Source organism: Schistocerca nitens, chromosome 2 (assembly GCF_023898315.1).
Source record: "Schistocerca nitens isolate TAMUIC-IGC-003100 chromosome 2, iqSchNite1.1, whole genome shotgun sequence".
NCBI classification, from domain to species: domain Eukaryota; kingdom Metazoa; phylum Arthropoda; class Insecta; order Orthoptera; family Acrididae; genus Schistocerca; species Schistocerca nitens.
Genome location: NC_064615.1, coordinates 1,061,180,517 through 1,061,202,742, shown reverse-complemented (window position 1 = coordinate 1,061,202,742; position 22,226 = coordinate 1,061,180,517). Strand labels below are relative to the sequence as shown.

General features: G+C 42.3%; 1 protein-coding gene across 1 annotated transcript in view; it reads right to left on the bottom strand.

Moving 5' to 3' along the window:
- Nucleotides 1-22,226, bottom strand: part of LOC126235540 (hexamerin-like) — a 64,528-nt gene that overhangs the window by 11,470 nt on the left and 30,832 nt on the right. Inside the window, exons 4-9 of the mRNA XM_049944257.1 lie at nt 21,551-21,728; nt 18,976-19,283; nt 13,631-13,789; nt 13,379-13,543; nt 13,158-13,286; nt 8,300-8,615 (exon numbers count right to left, since the gene is read on the bottom strand). Coding sequence (XP_049800214.1) covers nt 8,300-8,615; nt 13,158-13,286; nt 13,379-13,543; nt 13,631-13,789; nt 18,976-19,283; nt 21,551-21,728 — 1,255 coding nt within the window. The remainder of the gene's footprint in view (nt 1-8,299; nt 8,616-13,157; nt 13,287-13,378; nt 13,544-13,630; nt 13,790-18,975; nt 19,284-21,550; nt 21,729-22,226) is intronic.

The window sequence follows — 22,226 nt, the reverse complement described above, 5'->3', positions numbered from 1 at the left end:
TCTTTTTAAAAGAAAAGTTTTATGTACTGTGACTATGGTTTCACTATTTTAGTGTCAAATGTTTAAGTTATATTATGATCACACTCCTTACGACAATTATGTCGGAATATAGAAACCTAATTTACATCTTCTTAGTGGCAGTACTTGCGCCGCTCTTATGCGACTAGCGCGCAGTTTGAACAGACACCATCTTTCAGATGGAAAAAGCACGCCTTCCAACTTGCGATTATGTCGCGCAACTCCTTCTTGGTGTAGCGACTTTTTTTTTTTTCGTCAGTGTATCAGTCACGCTCGCTGTATTCACGGCGGTTAACGCTAACTTCTAGCAGCAAACTCAAGAGGGAAAAATTTAAGCACACTGTAATTTTTCGCTTTTACTGGTTACCTGAAACTATCCTCGCACTGGCTATAAGAGCTGCCATGTTACTAGACGATGATCAGTCCTGGTTACAGGTTATAGACGACACATACAGATAATAAGCGAGAAAGGGGAAGATAATAAAAAATATGAGCAAACAAAAAGTCAATACGATGACGACAATGACGCGGTAAAGTATTAGAAAAAACTACACTTACACCAGTATATTGAATAAAAGTAATAATTAATGCCATTTTGATAAGATTTAGAAATACAAATTTTAAAGCACTTAACGAGATTTGAACCCGCGGCCTTTTACACAGCCACAAAGTATCTTACACTTCCCTATTCCACCATCTGGCATTGCATTCTTACATTTACTAATTTCCAGAACCGGTTGCAACGATGAACCGTTGCCTTCCTCCGTGATGATAATAGTCGTACACTACTGGCCATTAAAATTGCTACACCACGAAGATGACGTGCTACAGACGCGAACTTTAACCGATATGCAAATGATTAGCTTTTCAGAGCATTCACACAAGGTTGGCGCCGGTGGCGACATCTACAACGTGCTGACATGAGGAAAGTTTCCAATCGATTTCTCATACACAAACAGCATTGACTGGTGTTGCCTGGTGAAACGTTGTTGTGATGCCTCGTCTAAGGAGGAGAAATGCCTACCATCAAGTTTCCGACTTTGATAAAGGTCGGATTGTAGCCTATCTCGATTGCGGTTTATCGTATCGCGACATTGCTGCTCGCGTTGGTCGACATCCAATGACTGTTAGCAGAATATGGAATCAGTGGGTTCAGGAATGTAATACGGAACGCTGTGCTGGATCCCAACGGCCTCGTATCACTTAGCAATCGAGATGACAGGCATCTTATCCGCAAGGCTGTAACGAATCGTGCAGCCTCGTCTCGATCCCTGAGTCAACAGATGGGGACGTTTGCAAGACAACAACCATCTGCACGAACAGTTCGACGACGTTTGCAGCAGCAAGGACTATCAGCTCGGAGATCGTGGGTGCAGTTAACCCTGACGCTTCATCACAGACAGGAGCGCCTGCGATGGTGTACTCAACGACGAACCTGGGTGCACGAATGGCAAAACGTCATTTTTTCGGATGAATCCGGGTTCTGTTTACAGCATCATGATGGTCGCATCCGTGTTTGGCGACATCACGGTGAACGCACATTGGAAGCGGGTATTCGTCATCGCCGTACTGGCGTATCAGCCGGCGTGATGGTATGGGGTACCATTGGTTACACCTCTCGGTCACCTCTTGTTCTTATTGACGGCACTTTGAACACTGGACGTTACATTTCAGATGTGTTACGACCCGTGGCCCTACCCTTCATTCGATCCCTGCGAAACCCTACATTTCAGCAGGATAATGCACGACCGCATGTTGCAGGCCCTGTATGGGCCTTTCTAGATACAGAAAATGTTCGACTGCTGCCCTGGCGGCACATTCTCCAGATCTCTCACCAATTGAAAACTTCTGGTCAATGGTGGCAGAGCAACTGGCTCGTCACAATACGCCAGTCACTACTCTTGATGAACTGTGGTATCGTGTTGAAGCTGCATGCGCAGCTGTACCTGTACACGCCATCCAAGCTCTGTTTGACTCAATGCCCAGGCGTATCAAGGCCGTTATTAGGGCCAGAGGTGGTTGTTCTGGGTACTGATTTTTCAGGATCTATGCACCCAAACTGCGTGAAAAAGTAATCACATGTCAGTTCTAGTATAATATATTTGTCCAATGAAACCCGTTCATCATCTGCATTTCTTCTTGGTGTAGCAATTTTAATGGCCAATAGTGTATATTCGCATGTGACACCGAATCGCGTGGTGCGGGAAAGATTCCAGTTCTATTTGGTTAGTGCTGTGTGTAACACATCAATTACTGATGAGCGGGAAGCAAGCCAACACACAAATCACAAAAACCAAAATTGCAAAGAGAAGAGCAAGAGGAGGGTAATGACCTTACATCATCATTCTGCATGGAAGAACTACAGAAGCCTATGAAACAAAGTAAAAATGGCAACTCAGATGCCTTGGATGATGTACGAACCGAGCAAATTAAACACCTTGCTTTAAATACAACTTTTCGATAACTGTGTAAGGAGAAACCAAATTCCAATGATATGGCGGAAGAGTCGAGTAAATGCTTTGCTGAAACCTGGCAAGGAAATGATCCAAAGAATTTTAGACCAGCTGCACTTCTTTGTCATCTTTACAAAATACTGGAAAGCCTGATTTTAAATCGCCTATCGTCTGCATTTAACTCCTCACTTATACCTCAGCAATCTTGATTTCGTCCAGGTAAAAGCTGTACTGGACAATTGGTAAATCACACACAATTTATAGAAGATGGCTTTGAATCTCTGAAGGTGACAGGAGTGGCATTTGTCGACTTATCAGCGGCGTATGATACGGTCAGTCACCAGCTACTACTAGTCAAGGTCTACAATCTGACCAAAGATTTAGGTCTAACCAGACTCATCGCCTCCTTTCTGCGTAATCGCAGGTTCTTCGTCGACTTTCAAGGACAGCGTGTTCGATGGAGACTACAGAAGAATGGCCTCCCGCAAGGAAGTGTTTTGTTTCCAATTCTGTTTGATATATACACGAACGACCAACCTATAGCCCCAAACACCAGGAGCTTCTTATTTGCTAACGTCGCTCTACCCACCCAGAGCACAGATTTTGAATCGTTGGAGAACAACTTCACGAATGCCCTTGAAGATCTATCTAGATATTACAACGCAAATCAGCTTAAACCAATCCCTTCAAAGACTCAAGTGTGTGCTTTTCATTTGAGGCACAAGGACGCCATTAGAAAGTCGAAAATACTATGGTCGGGGGTCGAACTGGAACACTACGAGGCTCCAAAATACCTAGGAGTGATATTTGACAGATCTCTCACTTTCGAAAAGCACTGCATGAAATGCAAGTCGAAAGTTTCTACCAGGAACAATGTGGCCGGATCACAGTGAGGAAGTCAATCTGAAACAATCCTAACATCTGCAATGGCACTATGCTATTCTGCGGTAGAGTATGCCTGTCCTGTTTGGTATAATTCAACTCATGCCAAACAGGTGGATGTAGCTCTCAACGAAACCTGTAGAATTATAACAGGTTGCTTGAAATCGAATGGCTTCACCATCTCGCAGGAATAGCACCACCACCTGTTCGAAGAGAGATAGCTACGAACAAGGAAAGAAAAGCAGTGGAACAGGAAATTACCCACCTTCTGTATGGGCATGAACCGCATCCGCAACGACTGAAGTCAAGGAAGAGTTTCCTTAGGACATCAAAGGAACTTAGAACCACTGTTGAAAAAGCTAGGCTACAACTATGGAGGACTACGACCTACCTTCCCCTTGGTTGGAAAAGAGTTGTTGAAGCTTTACCTCCAGGCCATGAAGGGGAATGGACAACTTGGAAGTCACCGAATAGACTGAGATTCGGAGTTAAAGGATCAAAAGTTAACTTGGCTAGATGGGGATACACTGATCCAAATGATATTCAGTGTGACTGTGGAGAAGAACAGACAGTTTGGCACAGGCAATGTGGCGATTGTGCCCAGTCTCCTGTACAGAAGATGACCTTCAACAAGCAACAGAAAATGCATTGGAAGAGGCTAAGTTTTGGTCAAAAGTAATTTAATCATAACTGTGTAAAATGTATGTACATGTACCTGTATGTTCCTGACACGAGAATAATAATAATAATAATAATAAGTGCTCTGTATGGAAAATGCGTATTTCTTTAGCATCCTTGTGTGTGTATGTGTGTGTGTGTGTGTATTATCATGTCCATTGAAATGCGAAACAGAAGGGGGCAGGGCCTTGGAGTCGGGATCCAAAATTCCTAACACATCAAAAAAGAAAGTCGGCCAAGGAATTGGATGTAAAGTAATCAGTGGTTGTGGTGGTTTGGCAATGGCGAACAGGTCGGTCATGACGTTGAGCGCTATGACTGGAGGAAACGAGCTCCAACGCGTGAAGTACCAAGCGGTAAGTAATTTTAATCAGACACTAGTGACTGCTTGTACACTCACGTGAAGGAACACGCACTAGAGACCTCCATGAGCAGTTTCCAGCATTATCTAAAAAATGGTTCAAATGGCTCTGAGCACTATGGGACTTAACATCTCAGGTCATCAGTCCCCTAGATCTTAGAACTACTTAAACCTAACTAACCTAAGGACATCACACACAGCCATGCCCGAGGCAGGATTCGAACCTGCGACCGTAGCGATCGCGCGGTTCCAGACTGGAGCGCCTTGAACCGCTCGGCCACCAGCGGCCGGACCAGCATTATCTATTGCTTTTGTTGTTGTGAGGCGTAAAGCTGCATATTGCTTAGCGTTTTTAGATATTATGAATTCCACGTATTTAAGAGCTGGAAATGTATTAAAACAATTTGTAGGATATTGTTAACACTTCAATTACAGAGTTTTATATGATTAAAATTCTATATATTTTTAAAATTAGTTACAAAACGTGCCGACAGTTAAACCATACCTTGTCAGTTGTGCAGCATCTTGTAACTAGAACGGAAGGTCTTCTACCATGGAACAGGCGACAATTGTAAATGAACTGAGTTTTTTTAAATGTTTTAACAACTTCCTCTTTCTTAAAAATCGAAATTTGCGATAGTTTCCAACACCCTCTATTTCAAAACGTTTTAACTTGTAACTGGTTTCTGACAATACTACCTCTAAATTTGATTTCGCTTACTGATTATTTTTTTGTACTAGAGTAATAACATAACACATAGATTATTAAATACAGTACTGACAAGATTTTCTCGATTGCAAGATTTTTAAATTTTAACAGAATTTTTGTTCCCAAGTACAAGACATTTTGTAACTTGGTACAGTTTTTCATATTTAGGAAACTCTTACTTCTTCGGTATAACTCTTGTAAATTCAGAAAAAATTCAGTGCTGAATCCACAGTGAGCACGTAAAAATGCCTAGAAAATAGTGTCTCCCGCCCAGTGTGAGGGTCTGGTGAGAGATTTCGCTTAATATCAGGCAGTCCACGTAACATAACCGTCATCCGTTTCCTTCTTTATGACAGATCTCGACCGCTCTCTGCAGGGGCAATGAAGATGCTCCTTTAGCGTTTTCGACGGGAAATGTTTGATCACCCACAAAAGAGCCCGTAACTGGCCTCCCCCTGAGTTTCATCCCTCTTCACATGAACCGCTTTGGAGAAATACAAGTTGAAGTAAATCTTCTGTTTACTGTGATGTATTGTTCGCTAATCATTTCTGCTCCTCTCCAACTTTCCTACGACGACAGTTGCCGCACCATTCTGTAGCCAACCAGCCCTTGCAACTGTGTACGAAGTCGCAGACAACAGAGGATATTGGGATGTTGGTACAATACTGCGGCAAACGTCAAGGTTGGAGCAGCGACTGTGTAGAGAAGTAGTTGTAGCCAACTGTTGCAAATAAAACAGTTTTGATTTTCACAGTGGTTTCCATTTCGCGACCGATCTTACCTTACTTTCCCAGTAGCCCTCGTACGTAAATCAGCTGTATCGGGACGCGACTTTTGGCGGGAAACTACATCATTTTATACGATAAGGCTCAAGCCCTGGCACCCAGAAGCGGATACCACAATAGGTCATACAGACAACCACAGAGGTTACTACACACGCAAACACTTTTAGCTGGAAAGATGAAAGTGAGAAGCTCAATGATACGTGGTTTTTGGCTGTGAAAAGGAAGTGAATGAACATCAAGAGCAACTTGTTTCACCACAGCATGCTTCTGTGACAAGACTGAAAAAACTTATTCAGTTAGACTTTCAGCGTAGTGCTAAAGCCACTAACCCTAACGCATTGGGCTAAGTAATGCGACGTCATCTCTATGCATTCAAATAAAGATCTATTAATGTTCTCCGATTCCGGCAATCATACAGGTCAGTAGTAGGAATTGTGATAAGCGAATTATACCAATAGATCTAATACTTTCTTTCCCTATTAGAATAATAAACATAATGAACGAAATGCTGTGATGAATCTTAAAAGAAAGTTGAATCCTTAGGTGTTTGTACTCCTTCAGTAATTAAGTTAATTTTTTTTGAAAAAAGAAGCAAGAACGTTGCAGTTGCATGTTACCCCATAAGAACTGCACTGTTGGAAACAGGTAACGTCAAAAGACCATTTCATGAACTGCTTGAGAAAGATTTAGATATGTGTGAAATGTAGGACGACGAGCGCCTTTTCCCTAACAAATGAATAAAAATTCTAAAGAAAAAGAAGGAGCCATCCAAGAGTAACAACTCTAAACAACAAACGTACCATCATAAACAGTGCCACATGTCCTCATTCCACAAGACTGTCTAGAGGTTGAATTATCGACGACACTGACAGTTTCTTCCAGCACGAGAAAGAAATGGCTGCTAGCGGATCGTAGGGCAAGGCACTACCGTGTATGCGGCCTTAGGAGACCCTCGCCGATGCGGCTAATGGAAGTGGTTGACGGAGATCAACTGCTAAAAATCAGTAGTGACTAAGTTTAGTTAGTAGCCCTCTGGCGACATATTTAATATCAATAAAAGAAGTCTATAGTGGTCGACAACATTCGAATGGTTTCGATTTCTCGTCTCCTATTAGCCAACTCCTCTTCTTTGAATGTGCGCGTAGGAAAGTGCGTTGTTGATCTCGGCTACAGAGGCTGGTAGCGTAAGGGAGGGCGGGTACTATGTGGTCTCTTTCTCGTGGAGGGGCTATTTACTACTATCTCTTTGCACAGTCGAACAAGAGGAGGATTAAAACGATGTCTATGATGCCTACAAGCAACGAACAACTTGTAACGTGCGGTGTTGTGTATCAGTGTTTTGGAGCATGTGATTACTGCAGGTTTCTGTGGAAGAGAGCTTTAAACAACGTGTTCACGACCGTTTATTGACAACACCGATTTAATCCGGACATAAAATTTATGTGAAGACGGCGTCGGACCATACTCTACTTGCTCTTCACTACAATGACGGTGATACCATAGCAAACAAAACCTTTCGTTGCCCGATTGCCAGGAACTTATCTGCATTAAGTTTCAGACTATAGGGACATAAGCTTTACTGTGAAATTGAAAATTAGCCCTTCCACAGTTTGATAAGACATCATCAGTTTATGATGGTATTGGCCGAACACAAGGAATAATAAGACAATAATATATTTCAGGGTACGAAAAATAAGAGAAGTTGTCACGTAAGAACGAGGAGCTGAAAGCAGGTTGTAAATAATAAAATAGAAATCCTAATGAAAACTCGAAGAATGTACATAAATGTACTAATACAAAGTAAAGAAAATTGAAGCGAACGGAGCATTAAGTCATTTAGAGAAGAAACAAGTATGAATGCCTTCGAGGCGTGCGACGTATAGTGTGTCAGAGCCAGCCTGTTAGAACTGTTTCACGTCTATAGCTCGAAGTTGTCAAAAACAAATTAAGGAACAGCTTTCTATCAAGATGAAGCGGGAAGACGTTACGGAAAATCTTCATCGTCGCTTAGGGCTGAATTATACCAACGGCTGACTAGACTTAAACGAGTGTTGTGTGATGTCACAACCATGTCGACTTCACTCTCCCAAATATCAATTTCACCACATAATCTATCATACGAGTCGCTGCTCCGAGCTATTACTTATTGTTGAATGCTATTCTGGTTAACATCTTTTACGATGAGAGCTGGTGACGTCAACAAAACCTGGTAGATACGGAGATACGGAAAAACAATCCTTCATGAATATATAACTGGATTAAAATAGTTTTTTTCCCTTCTTCTACTCACCTAGCCGTGTAAAGTAGCACCCACAATCATTCGTTAGAAAAGACGTGGTAATTCAACAGAAACAGTGATTATAGAGCAGGCTGGCGTTCATGCGATTGCGCTATCAGACACTGTTTACGTACCTTGGTAGACGAAGCGGTCGAATTCTAAAAAGTATTGTCTGGCATAGTCGAGAGGTATCTCGTTGCCGAGTGGATTGACTTGTGGTCCGTAGAAGACACGGAAGATAGCCTTGGTCGGCTTCTCGCTGGACACCTTGATGCAGTACGTGAACGGCTTGTGGTTGAGACGTGGCTGGCGGGCGAAGATCTTCACCTTCTCGGCTTCTTCGGCGCTGGATACTTTGAGCGTGTTGTCCACCTCAATGTCGTAGGACTCGAAGAATGTCACTAGCTTCTCTACGTCCACAGACTCGATTTTCACTCCGGGGAACTCCAGCTGTAATGCAAGACAGGTGGTTCTCGATTTAATTTCGCATGTGCGTAGAACAGAGGAAGAAGACCTGTTATATTTGTGATATATGTACAACCCCTTTCTGACATACAGTCTATGGGCCTTAAAGGGAGTGTGACATGAAGTACTGCTCTTTTGTAGCGCTGCTAATTGCAAAATGAAAGTTTCATGAGAGTCCACTGAACGAGTTAATGTTCATCTCCGGACGGACGACCTAATAGTTGTTGGTTTCATGGTTTTACAATATTTAAGCTTTCTGAGAGCAGTGACAATAAGTCTGGAGTACAACAGACGTGTTATCCATGGACAAAGACGAAACAGTGGGGCCGGCAGGAGTGGCCGAGCGGTTCTAGGCGCTTCAGTCTGGAACCGCGCGGCCGCTACGATTGCAGGTTCGAATCCTGCCTCGGGCGTGGATGTGTGTGATGGTTCTAGGCGCTTCAGTCTGGAACCGCGCGACCGCTACGATTGCAGGTTCGAATCCTGCCTCGGGCGTGGATGTGTGTGATGTCCGTAGGTTAGTTAGGTTTAAGTAGTTCTAAGTTATGGGGGACTGATGACCTCCGATGTCAAGTCGCATAGTGCTCAGAGCCATTTGAGACAGTGGTAACAGCAACTACTGTTATGCAGGACATTGTCCCTCCCATGCTGCTTCACAAACTTCTGCAGCTCCATGTATTTAATGTCAAATGAAATTCCGTTTTAATTTAGTTAGTTACGTGTTCCAATAACAATAACTATTGGAATGTGTCCTGCGTCAACTGAACATTTCTTAAAACTATGTATTTATATAGCGTCATGCTAGCTAGTGGATAATGTTATTTTACAAGGATCATTTATTAATGTGGAGCTAGTCATTTTATCTTCATATTAATCGGTCATATTCAAAATATGGATACATCCTGATCATTTAATTGGTTGAGAACGCCTGTAGACAACGAGAAGAAATTTTATGTTACATTTGAAAGCAACATTTTTGCTGTGTGATGGTTTTCGTGAAATCTTTGTCAAAAGGCTTTATAAAATTTATGTGTTCGGTAGATATCTCTTTTCTGTGCCAAATTTAGTTTCACTACAAGGGAACACAGATAGTATCTTCTTGTATTGTGTTTGTGAATATCATTATTCGTACTTTAAAAGTCAAATAATTGTTAAATTCAAAGCTCTTTAGTCAATATTTGTACGACACCGTGTTCGATATTCTCAGCTACTTAAACGAATACTAATCCCTTGACTTTGTGCAACGAATACTTTCTACCTAAATAAGGAGTTAATCAAATATTATGACTAGAGCATAACATAATGTTAACATACTAGTATCTATGTAATTAATTTGGCAAAAGTAAATGACCCAAAAAATTTAGCAAATGTGTAACACGATTTTTACAGTTCTAGGTTCGATCCATATGCACGCCCAAGAACTTAGAACTTTCTGCTGTATTTATTTTTTGTTTTTGGTGTATTATATTAATCTTAGGCGATTTAGATGACAACATTAATAAAAAATCTGACTGAATTGTCTCATGTAGAGAAATCAGAGGGAGCGACCTGTTTTATTTGGTAAAAACTTTCTAAAGCCAAGATAGCATAAATATTTCTTTATTTACAACGAACGGTTTATACAGACTTCGCTGTCATCCTCAGGTCTTCGAAAAATTTCGTTATAAAATCTGTTCATTTTGGTGTGATGTTGCAATTAAAAATGAATACATTTTGTGACAAAAGTTGACAGCAAAGTCAGTCGAAACCGGTTGTTGAAAATTAAGAAATATTTTGAGATCTTGGCTTTATTAAAGTTTTTACCTAATAAAAAGTCTTTTCCAATTTTATTCATCGATGCCTCTTTGCTCAGCTTGATAACAATACTTGTACTTCCCACCCATAGCATTACCTCCCTCCTGGTTCAAATACAACGAAGCGCTAAAGAAACTGGTATAGGCATGTGTATTCAAATACAGAGATATGTAAACAGGCAGAATACGACACTGGGGTCGGCAACGCTTATAAAAGACAACAACTGTCCGGCGCAGTCGTTAGATAGGTTACTGCTGCTACAATGGCAGGTTATCAAGATTTAAGGAAGTGTGAACTTGGTGTCATAATCGGCGCACGAGCAATGGGAGACAGCACCTCCGAGGTAACGGTGAAGTGGAAATTTTGCCGTACGACCATTTCACGAGTGTACCATGAATGTCAGGAATCCGGTAAAACATCAAATCTCCGACATCGCTGCGGCCGGAAAAAGATCCTGCAAGAACGGGACCAAAGACGACTGAAGATAATCGTTCAGCGTGACAGAAGGGCAACCCTTCGACAAATTGATGCAGATTTCAATGCCGGGCCATCAACAAGTCAACGTGCGAACCATTCAACGAAACATCTTCGATATGGGCTTGCGGAGCCGAAGGCCCACTTGTGTACCTTGATCACTGAACGACACAAAGCTCTACGTCTCGCCTGGGCCCGCCAACACCGAAATTGGACTGTTGATGACTGGAAACATATTGACTGGTCGGACGCGTCTCGTTTCAAATTGTATCGAGGGGATGGACGTGTACGGGTATAGAGACAATCTCATGAATCCATGGACCCTGCACGTCAAAAGGGGACTGTTCAAGCTATTGGAAGCTCTGCAATGGTGCGGGGAGTGTGCAGCTGGAGTGATATGGGACCCCTGAAATGTCTAGATACGACTCTGACAGGTGACACGTACGTAAGCGTCCTGTCTGATTACCTGCATCCATTCATGCTCATTATGCATTCCGACGGACTTTGGCAATTGCAGCAGGACAATGCGACACCCCACACGTCCAGAATTACTACAGGCTGGCTCCAGGGACACTCTTCCGAGTTTAAACACTTCTGCTGGCCACCAAACTCCGCAGACATGAACATTATTGAGCATATCTAGGATGCCTTGCAACGTGCTGTTCAGAAGAGATCTCCAATCCTCGTACTCTTACCGATTTATTTACAGTCCTGCAGGATTCATGGTCTCAGTTCCCTCCAGCACTACTTGTTGTGTCTAGGCAAGACAGCCTAGACACAATGAGAGGAAGCCGAAAGGCACGCGCTTAAACTCACGCAGGCTGGCGTGAGGTCTGAAACAGGATACGTAATGAATGCTATAAAGAAAAGTACGTAGCTTCTGGAATACTTAACTTTAATCCACAATTGGTGAACATTGGTCTTGTTGATACAGTATTATCATCTCAATATAACTTGATGATGGCGCCTTGCTAGGTCGTAGCAATTGACTTAGCTGAAGGCTATGCTAACTATCGTCTCGGCAAATGAGAGCGTATTTGTCAGTGTGGCGTCGCTAGCAAAGTCGGCTGTACAACTGGGGCGAGTGCTAGTACGTCTCTCTAGACCTGCCATGTGGTGGCGCTCGGTCTGCGATCACTGACAGTGGCGACACGCAGGTCCGACGTATACTACCGGACCGCGGCCGATTTAAAGGCTACCACCTAGCAAGTGTGGTGTCTGGCGGTGACACCACACTACTTCAGATACTAGTCGAGTTCATGCCACGTCGTGTTGCGGCACTCCTGCTTGCTCTCGGGGACCCTACACGATGTTAGGCAGGTGTGCCAGTTTCCTTGGCTTTACAGTGTAATATCGTAATGAATAACGCAGACCATTAACACTAGTGGATAGATGATCGAACCCTGTCGAGTGTCAATAGAAACTTTTCCTCTTGCTGGAAAGATCGTATACATCCTGTTGTGGGTTGGCATGAGAGCCAACACCGTTTCACTAGAGGAAGCCGAAAGGCACGCGTTTTAGCTCACGCAGGGTGGCGTGAGGTCTGGAACAGGACAAGGAAATTAGAATTTAGAAAAAACGGACGCAGCTGGTGGAATACTTAACTTTAATCCATTAATGGTGAACGTCGCTCTTGACGGTAGATTACTACAGTATCAATAGTAACTGGCACTGGCGCCTTGCTAGGTCGTAGCAAATGACGTAGCTGAAGGCTATGCTAACTATCGTCTCGGCAAATGAGAGCGTATTTTGTCAGTGAACCATCGCCAGCAAAGTCGGTTGTACAACTGGGGCGAGTGCTAAGAAGTCTCTCTAGACCTGCCGTGTGGCGGCGCTCGGTCTGCAATCACTGATAGTGGCGACACGCGGGTCCGACGTATACTAACGGACCGCGGCCGATTTAAAGGCTACCACCTAGCAAGTGTGGTGTCTGGCGGTGACACCACACATCCTTCGACAGCAATGTCACTGGTTGTTTATTATTTTCAATTGAAATAGAGACAAATTTGACATTTTCAGTAAAGAGGTGTGAAACTCCGCGAAGAACCAGGACGTCGAACATTGATTCATTGAGAGTTTCTGGTTCCCTTAAAGCCCAAGTCGCCTCTCATAGTATATTAATTAGAGTACTATTTGTTCAGCATCTACGTTTGTGCGTTCACACGAAGAGAACAAATATCGTCGCATTTGTGTTTTTAGTTCCCAGTTCAGAAGTGTACAACAAGTGATGAATGTGTTCTAGTAAGGCAACTGACTTACCTCTTGCCTAGTATAAGGTTCAAGGTAGTTCTGGTACTGCTGGAAGATGTTTAGGACTCTCTTGACGATCTGGAAGTATAGTGGGTCTCTCAGCATGGTCTCAAATTTGCTGAGAACACTGGTGGCACCCTGAAGACAGGAAAATAACAATAAAATACATATTTTATGACAGTTCTGATTGTTTATCTTTCTATTACGCCATGTCGGGCGTTGGCACTTACCCCGTATCTCTGTGTAGGGTTGAGGTTTTTGCCAATGAGCGACAAGAGATCCTTGTAGTAGGACCCGTAGTACCTGGCGTTGAGGGAGTCGGGGGTGCACTGTACGAGGTTCCCCAGCAGTTCGGTCGCTTCGCTCTCTTTAAACGTTATCCTGCCCTCCGTCGCCTGGAGTACAGAGCGCAAAAGTTCAAGGAATTCGGGCACTGTAGCTGCTACAGTCTGGTGGACAGGGAAACTGGGCTATGCACTCACCGTTACGATGTGCTCCATGTCAACGACGTCGAACAGTCTGTACTCGCTGTACCAGATCCTCTCCAGGGCCAAGACGTCGGTACTCACAAGGTTCAGTTTTGCGGGACGCATAGCGATTTCGACTCCGTTCTGCAGCCTGAGCTTCGGGTTGTAGCTGGTCTGGAAATGAAAAAGGAACCATCTCAGCGGCAAGCTCATATATGGAAGAATTTAATATCAGGTGCAACATTCACATCTAAAAGTATGGTTATGGATGCAGTCGCGGAATTCATGTGTATGAATAAAAATGTAAAAGTTCGTTAGTTCAGAATTGTGTATCTCCGAAAGTTTTCAACCGATATGCTTTTACGTATCTATTTTTCATGTTCTTACTTGGTTTTTATTTGTTTTCTGACAATTCCAGCAAGTGGACGAGTCTGTAATCCCGGGCTGAAAGTCAGTGTTGTGTTATGTAATTAATAACGTTGTGTTTCAGTGAATGGTACTCTGTGATACATTTTTGAATAGGTCTTTAGGAGAGGAAATGAATTAGCGAAAAAAATACAGGGTGCCATTTAAAAAAAGTCATACCGCTGTTCATATCTTTGTAAAAAACGGAACTACAACGAAGGCAATCATGCTGATTGATGTCCCCCTGATGGCTAAAGAACATTTGCTTGAAACGTTTTGTAATTTGTATCTGGACAAACAGTTATTTAGGGTGGTCAAGATATATGGGACACCCTGTATATGCGTAGAAACAAACATGTATTATACGCCACTGGAGATGCTTCATAAGTAAAGGAAGCGAAACGCATAAGGCAAAAAACAAACCGTTTTTCATTTAGTTGCAAAGACGGAATATATCTCCATGGATATTGAAGCAACTAAGGAACGTCGGAAAACGAAAAAAAGTTGACAATTAGAATACGTTTAAAACATTAGTCACTGATCATTAAAATGAAGCAATTCACTGTCATTAAAATTGGAAGGACCTGGCCTGGGGAAGGTCATCGTTGAGAGCGGAAGAAAGTTGGACGTTGAGGAGCGTAGGAGAGAGCTGGGTATAAGGATGGGGGACTGATGTAGAAGGAGTGAATCATGGGCGCCTGCAGAATTTTTTCCAGAGAGGGCAAGATTCAAAACTTGACGGTTCTTATATAACTGGTTCGATGAATTTGAAAACACGTCGTGTCCCAAGAACTAAGATAGACAGTAAGTACACAAATCATGCTTTGTCAAAAGACTGATAGTTATCTTCTTAGTATTTTTAAAATAGATTACTTTGGTACCTAAACGATAAGCGTATTTCAGTACTATACTCAAAGTACATCTTTTTGTGTTATTATAATGAACATGGATGCCATCTCATAGCTTCAGAAATCTGAAATGATATCTCCATACACTGTACAACACAGTTAAAGGATCACTTTTTGGAAACTCACAGTTGAATCAATTGAAATGATTGGAATATATAGTTATTCAGCAGGTATTAACCACTCTGAGATTGAAATGATTGGAATGTATAGTTACTCAGGAGGTATTAACCACTCTGAGAAGTAAAGTTCAGGCCGAAGTTGCCATTTATATTAAGAATGAATACAAAAAATTTGAAACTCTCACCACTTTGGAGCTTATGCTGCGGAATTGTTGGGAAGTTCATAGCAATAGCCATGAAATACTGGGCTGTACGAGGTGTGGCTGGAAAAAAACCGGACTAGTACTGGTGAAACAATAAAACGAATGCAATAAGGCTGAAAGTCGCGTGGCCTGTCACGTGACTCTCGCTCCGCCTACTGCTCGAGTTTCATCTGCCTCCTGCACTCAGTCTGCCCGTGGCGTCTGTTTTAAGTAGTTGACGTTTTGTCTGTGCGTCGCAAAATGTTGAGTGTACAGAAACAATAGCGTGTTAACATCAAATTTTGTTTCAAACTAGGAAAATCTGCAAGTGAAACGTTTGTAATGTTACAACAAATGTACGGCGATGATTGTTTATCGCGAACACAAGTGTTTGAGTGGTTTAAACGATTTAAAGATGGCCGCGAAGACACCAGTGATGACACTCGCACTGGCAGACCATTGTCAGCAAAAACTGATGCAAACATTGAAAAAATCGGTAAACTTGTTCGACAACTTTCCTTGTCAACTCCTGTTAACTCAGACACTGCTCTGATTGTTAAACGGCGATCTTGTCGAACAAGTTTACCGATTTTTTCAATGTTTGCATCAGTTTTTGCTGACAATGGTCTGCCAGTGCGAGTGTCATCACTGGTGTCTTCGCGGCCATCTTTAAATCGTTTAAACCACTCAAACACTTGTGTTCGCGATAAACAATCATCGCCGTACACTTGTAACATTACAAACGTTTCACTTGCAGATTTTCCTAGTTTGAAACAAAATTTGATGTTAACACGCTGTTCTTTCTGTACACTCAACATTTTCCGACGCACAGACAAAACGTCAACTACTTAAAACAGACGCCACGGGCAGACTGAGTGCAGGAGGCAGATGAAACTCGAGCAGTAGGCGGAGCGAGAGTCACGTGACAGGCCACGCGACTTTCAGCCTTATTGCATTCGTTTTATTGTTTCACCAGTACTAGTCCGGTTTTTTTCTAGCCACACCTCGTATATGGCGACTGTGCGTACTTATGAAATGACTACACGCATTATTAAAGTTTTCAACCTCTAAACAGAAAACGTAGGGTGTTATTAAGTGAAAATTTTAATTTAAATGTTCAGGGCCATAGTGCTATGCTCAAGTTACTCCTCATTTCATATAGGTAATCTAACTCTCCTTCATGCAATTAATGAAAGAATTATAGAAATCAGCAGATGTATATGAACACACCGAGATTTAAAACCACTGTGTAAATGATTGCAGTTAAACTATAAAACCAAGCAATGAAAAGGAACTAAGGATTAATAAAAGAAAAACGAATTGTATTAGCACACTGGTAACATGTATGCAACCACCTTGGCGTCAATGAAAAATATACTACATTCTGCAAAAATCTACAATTTCCAAGAAAAGCATTTCAAAACAAGTTTAAGAAATTTAAATTCTTTTTTTTATTACAAACTTTTTTTGCAACTATTTGTGGATGCACATAGATCAACTGCACTGATGCTAAACATAACACTTCAGTAATCATCTTGTGAATGTTTCAGTTTTTATTTCCGTGGTTGCTAAGAAAATTGGGTAGGCATTCTACCTTATGAAAGATCCCTTTGTAGTTTTGTTTTCACCCAGACATGTTTCAGCACTTTCTGCAAAATTGTCGCTACATGTAAATCTGTAAAGAAGCTTTTGATACAAAATATTTACATTTGTAAAATGAGCTATTATTGTAAAATGTTTTATATTGGTTTGCTTACGGTACAGAGTTGAGACATGTATAACTGAGTTGAAGCACTCTATGTTGTTTATTCACAATATTTTAAAAGTTCTAGTTTTGTAGTACATGTGGAAATAAAGTGGATGAATGCATTTGTTCACATACCTCACATGAATCTATTGGATGTTTATGCTAGTTGCTTCGGGTCTACTTGCAGTCTACAGCCTGCCATCCGCTAACAGCAAAACATTGTTCTGTTTTTCTATTTATTATACATTTCCAACCGAGAATCACTACGTATCGTGTAATTAGCGTGTTATTTGCAGTTTTTGATGTTGTGGGGTTTCTACTTTGTGTGTTTATTTTGTTCGCTTGTTACCCCGATACAAACAAAGTAAAAATATCACAACTTCAAAACTTGTAAGTAACACGCTAAATAACACGCTATACAATGATTCACTGTCGGAAATGAATAATAAACAGAAAAACAAAACAATATTTTGCTGTTTGCAAACGGCAGGCTCTAGACTATGTAGTAGACCTGAAGCTACCAGCATAAACATTCAATAGATTCTTGTGAGATATGTAAACAACGCATACATCCATTTTATTTCCAAATATACTGCAAAACTAGAACCTTTAGACATTTCGTAAATAAACAATGTAAAATGCGTTAATTCAGTGACACATACAGGGTGACAATTATTGATCTATATGAAAAAAAAAAAAACACACAGCGTAAATTAGCTACAAACTACGGCGTGCACATACTTTATTCAACATGTAAGCGTCACTACAGATATTCGGATTTAGGTTATGACACTTAGATATGCCGGCCATCATTGGCGATGAAGTGGCGCAGATGAATAGCGAAATTCTGCATGACCCGATGAAGTGTCGGAACATCGATGCTGTAGATGACCTCCTGAATGGCTGTTTTAAGCTCAGCAATGGTTTTGGGATTATTGCTGTACACCTTGTCTTTAATACAGCCCCGCAAAAAGGAGTCACAAGTGTTTCGATCCGGAAAATATTGCTGCCAATCGAGGCCCATGCCAGTGACCTCTGGGCACCCCAAAGCCAGTACGCGGTCCCCAAAGTGCTCCTTCAGGACATCAAACCCTCTCCTGCTTCGATGGGGTCGAGCTCCACCCACATCTTGTCGAAATCAGAGTTACTTTGGATAATGTGGATGAAATCATCTCCCAAAACCTTCACGTACCGTTCGGCAGTCACCGTGCCATCAAGGAATATCGCACCGATTATTGCGTGACTGGATAGTGCACACCACACAGTCTCCCGTTGGGGGTGAAGAGGCATCTCGATGGCGAAACGAGGATTCTCAGTCCCCCAAAAGCGCCAATTTTGATTACTGACGAATCCATCCAAATGAATGTGGGCTTCGTCACTAAACCAAACCAAGCATGCGCGTACTAATTCCCATCAACGTCCTAAGACAAACTGTTCAGAAGTTATGACGATTTTATTTCATATAGTTCAGTAATTGTCACCCTGTATCTGAACTCTATAGTGTATGGAAAAATGTAAAATATTTGGCAACAATTTCTCATCTTACAAACGTAAATATTTTGAATCAAAAGTTTCATTAAAGGTTAACACGTGACAACAATTTGCAGGAAGAAAATAAACAAACAATTGCTGAAACATGTTGAGGTGAAAATGAAACTACTAAGGAATCTTGCATAAGGCGGAATTCCTCTCCAATAACACCTCAGTTTCCGTAGCTGAACTTTTCTCGACACAGTGGCGTTCATAACTCTGGCTGAAGCTGCTTGGTAAATGGTTCGCGTGGGTGGGGGGATGTGGGGGTTGAAGCGAGCGACCGATTGCGGCGATACCGTGGGCAATCCGTTTTTTCGTGTGTGGTGCCCTTAAATCCCACCCTTAGGGGTAGCCGTGAGTGGGAGAGAAATGATGAAAGAGACGAGAGCAGAAAGACCGTAGCAGTGATTACCCTGGGAATGTTAGGTGGGTTATAAACCGAAACTTGCGCCAAAGAAACTCCTACCTCAATATCTTCAGAGTAATCGAGTGTTGGGACATCAGGCAGTCCGTGGGACAACCTCTCCAGGTTGTAGCGGGCGAACAGCTGCCTCAGTGCGCGATAGAAGAGGCTGCCGCGCAAGTTGCCGTTGGACACGCTGTAGTTGGCAGCACTGAGGAAGTACGGGTAGCGGTAGTTGAAATCTGCGAAGAACTCGTTCAGCCCGACGTCCTCGGTGAAGTAGGTAAGCATCTGCTCCGGTGAGTGCGTCGCCACCGGGAATCCTGTGTAGCCAGCCTGCACGTAGTACGGCTTGTCAGCTGAGACGTAACCTGTCAACCGAAACGCCGCGCTTGTCAGGAGTCTATTTAACTCACTGAGGTGCGAGATGATGACAGAGTAAGAGTGAACGAAAGCGTGGGCTAAAGCATAGCGTCATAGCTGCAACAATTAAATAACGGACTAACAGTTTCAAACGCAAACAATTACAGTAAATACCAAAACTGGGCATACTTGTCACAGGGAGTTACCCGCGATCCTTCTTTACACAAAACAGACTTATCTTCCGTCTATCGGACGCTGTTTTTATTATTTCAAAGTGAGCGGCTTCGGGCAGTGACGCCGATTTTTAGATTAGTTAAACAATATAAAAACAGAAGACAATTTGATTCTAATCCGGTACAATATTAAAGAACCATAAAACATTTCTGTCTGATTAACATAAAAAAGTTGATAATGTACCATCTCTCATAGTTACAGACTAACTAGTCGTAAAGGAACTCTCAGTGTCACTGTTATGCTAAACCAAGCTAACATACTGTGGCTTTATATTAAGATTTTAAACATGATTGGTCTAAAACGTCCGTAGTGCCGTCTACGTGTAGCAACTGATTTAAAAATGCAATGTCCAAATAAAACAATCGAAAGTCCAGGATTGAATGTAACAATGTTATGAAAAGGGTAGTTTCTACTCACTATACAGCGGAGATGCTATGTTGCAGACAAGCACCACAAAGAGACTGTCACAAAATAAGCTTTTGGCCAACAGGGCTTTTGTCAAAAATAGACGACAGACATACACACACACACACACACAAGGCAAACATAACTCACTCGCACATGACTACAGTCTCTGGCTTGTGAAACCAGACTACGAGCAGCATCAGCAGTGCATGATGGGAGAGGCAACTGGGTGGGGGTAAGGAGGAGGCTGGGGCAGGGAGGGGGAGGGATAAGCAAATTAGTTGTAGCCTGGCTTCAGCTGCCAGAGATTGTGGTCATGTGTGTGTGTGTGTGTGTGTGTGTGTGTGTGTGTCTTCTTTTTTTGACAAATGCCATATTGGCCGAAAGCTTATTTTGTGACAGTCTTTTTGTTGTGTCTATCTGCGACTCAGCATCTCTGCTATATGGTGGGTAGCAACTATCCATTTCATAATATTGTTACAATATTAAAATAATGTATACATAAGACATTCCAGATATTAAACATAAAACATTACACAGGACTTCTTAGATTTACAAAAGTCTAACTTTTTATGTCAGTAGCTCCTGCTCACGAACTGAAAAGTTAAGAAAAGGGCGCCAAAACAAGCAATTTTTCGACAATTTTTAAGAAAGAAATCTATTAAACTACGAACCAATTACGTTCGAAGCTTTAAGTGTCAAGTAAATCAATGCACAAGACTAGCAATAGACCTTCTTTCAGTAACACTGAAGTAAATTATAATAAGAGAAAATGGATGTTGAAGAAGAATCAATATTTTCAGTTATATGTATTCCAGAGGGAATAAGTCTTCGTTTATCAATCACATGAGCTCGAGATTCAGCACCCATACCCTCCACTGTGTACAGTACATCTGGTATGAAGGAGGTGTTCAAATGGTTCAAATGGTTCTGAACACTATGGGACTTAACTTCTGGGGTCATCAGTCCCCTAGAACGTAGAACTAGTTAAACCTAACTAACCTAAGGGCATCACACCCATCCATGCCCGAGGCAGGATTCGAACCTGCGACCGCAGCGGTCGCGCGGTTCCAGACTGCAGCGCCTAGAACCGCTCGGCCACTGCGGCCGGCGAAGGAGGTGTCATCCATCACTTACGTATACCGCAACGATTAGTGCACATAACGCTAACAACGTGTAACGATGTTACACCATAGAATAATCTTCATACTGGAATGGAATGCGAATAGGAATGAAATGAAACCGCTTCAGGTAATTTAATTTTGCTCGAACATCAATCTTGTTTTCCAATTACAGAGTGAGATTATCAGGTACCCGTCACCGAAGTGTAGCTACGTTTCGAAGACGGATTAGAGGACGCTTTTCAGAGGGAGGTGAGAAAAGATATTCTTTACTCGTCACAATTAAGAAATACGAAACAAAACGAAACAGAAAGAACATAGTCGGCACTTCGAGACACATTTTTCTGCCTTTTGTTTTCTCAATGATCCAAGAAAATAATTTTTGCGATCTGGCACTGGACCATCACATTTTGTGAACTGCATTTATGCTCTTTTTTAATTTAAAGGAGAGCGCTATTTTTGTTCCCACCCACTCCCTAAAGCAGTCTTCCCATCCACCGCCCACGTCGCCTCACCTTGGAGCTTGGCGTCGTAGACCCGCTGGATGACGTCAGAAGTGATGAACAGCTCTGGGTGTATCTCGTAGATGGGTGGCAAGATAAGGTCCCTCGTGTCTTCGCGCACCCTTACAGCCATGAAGAATGCGACCAAAAACTGCCCTTTGTTGACTCGTTCTCGGAGATACAGGGCCGTCTGCAAAATGGGAGAAATAAATCTTAGAGCATATGCTGATCAGGTTTTTAGGAAAGATGGATGCGATACGAAAAACTTAAGTAGCTGTCAAGGTATCTTATTTGACCCTACAAACATAGAGAGATGCATATAAAGAATCACAATAGAAACCTGTTACGAAAATGTGGAAGGAATTAAGTACACACAAACAAACACATACGCAGGACCCGGGTTCGATTCCCGACTGCGCCGGAGATTTTCTCCGCTCAGAGACTGGGTGTTGTGTTGTCTTCATCATCATTTCATCCCCATCCGGCTTGCAGGTCGCCCAATGTGGCGTCGAATGTAATAAGACCTGCACCAAGGCGGCCGGACCTGCCCCGCAAGGGGCCTCCCGGCCAATGAAGCCAAACGCTCGTTCCATTTCCAGTATAAGAAATGAATTCTCTCGAGCTTCCAGTCGCGTCAAGTGGATTAAAACCTGAAATCTGTGGAAGGAAATGAGCCACTCAATTGCCC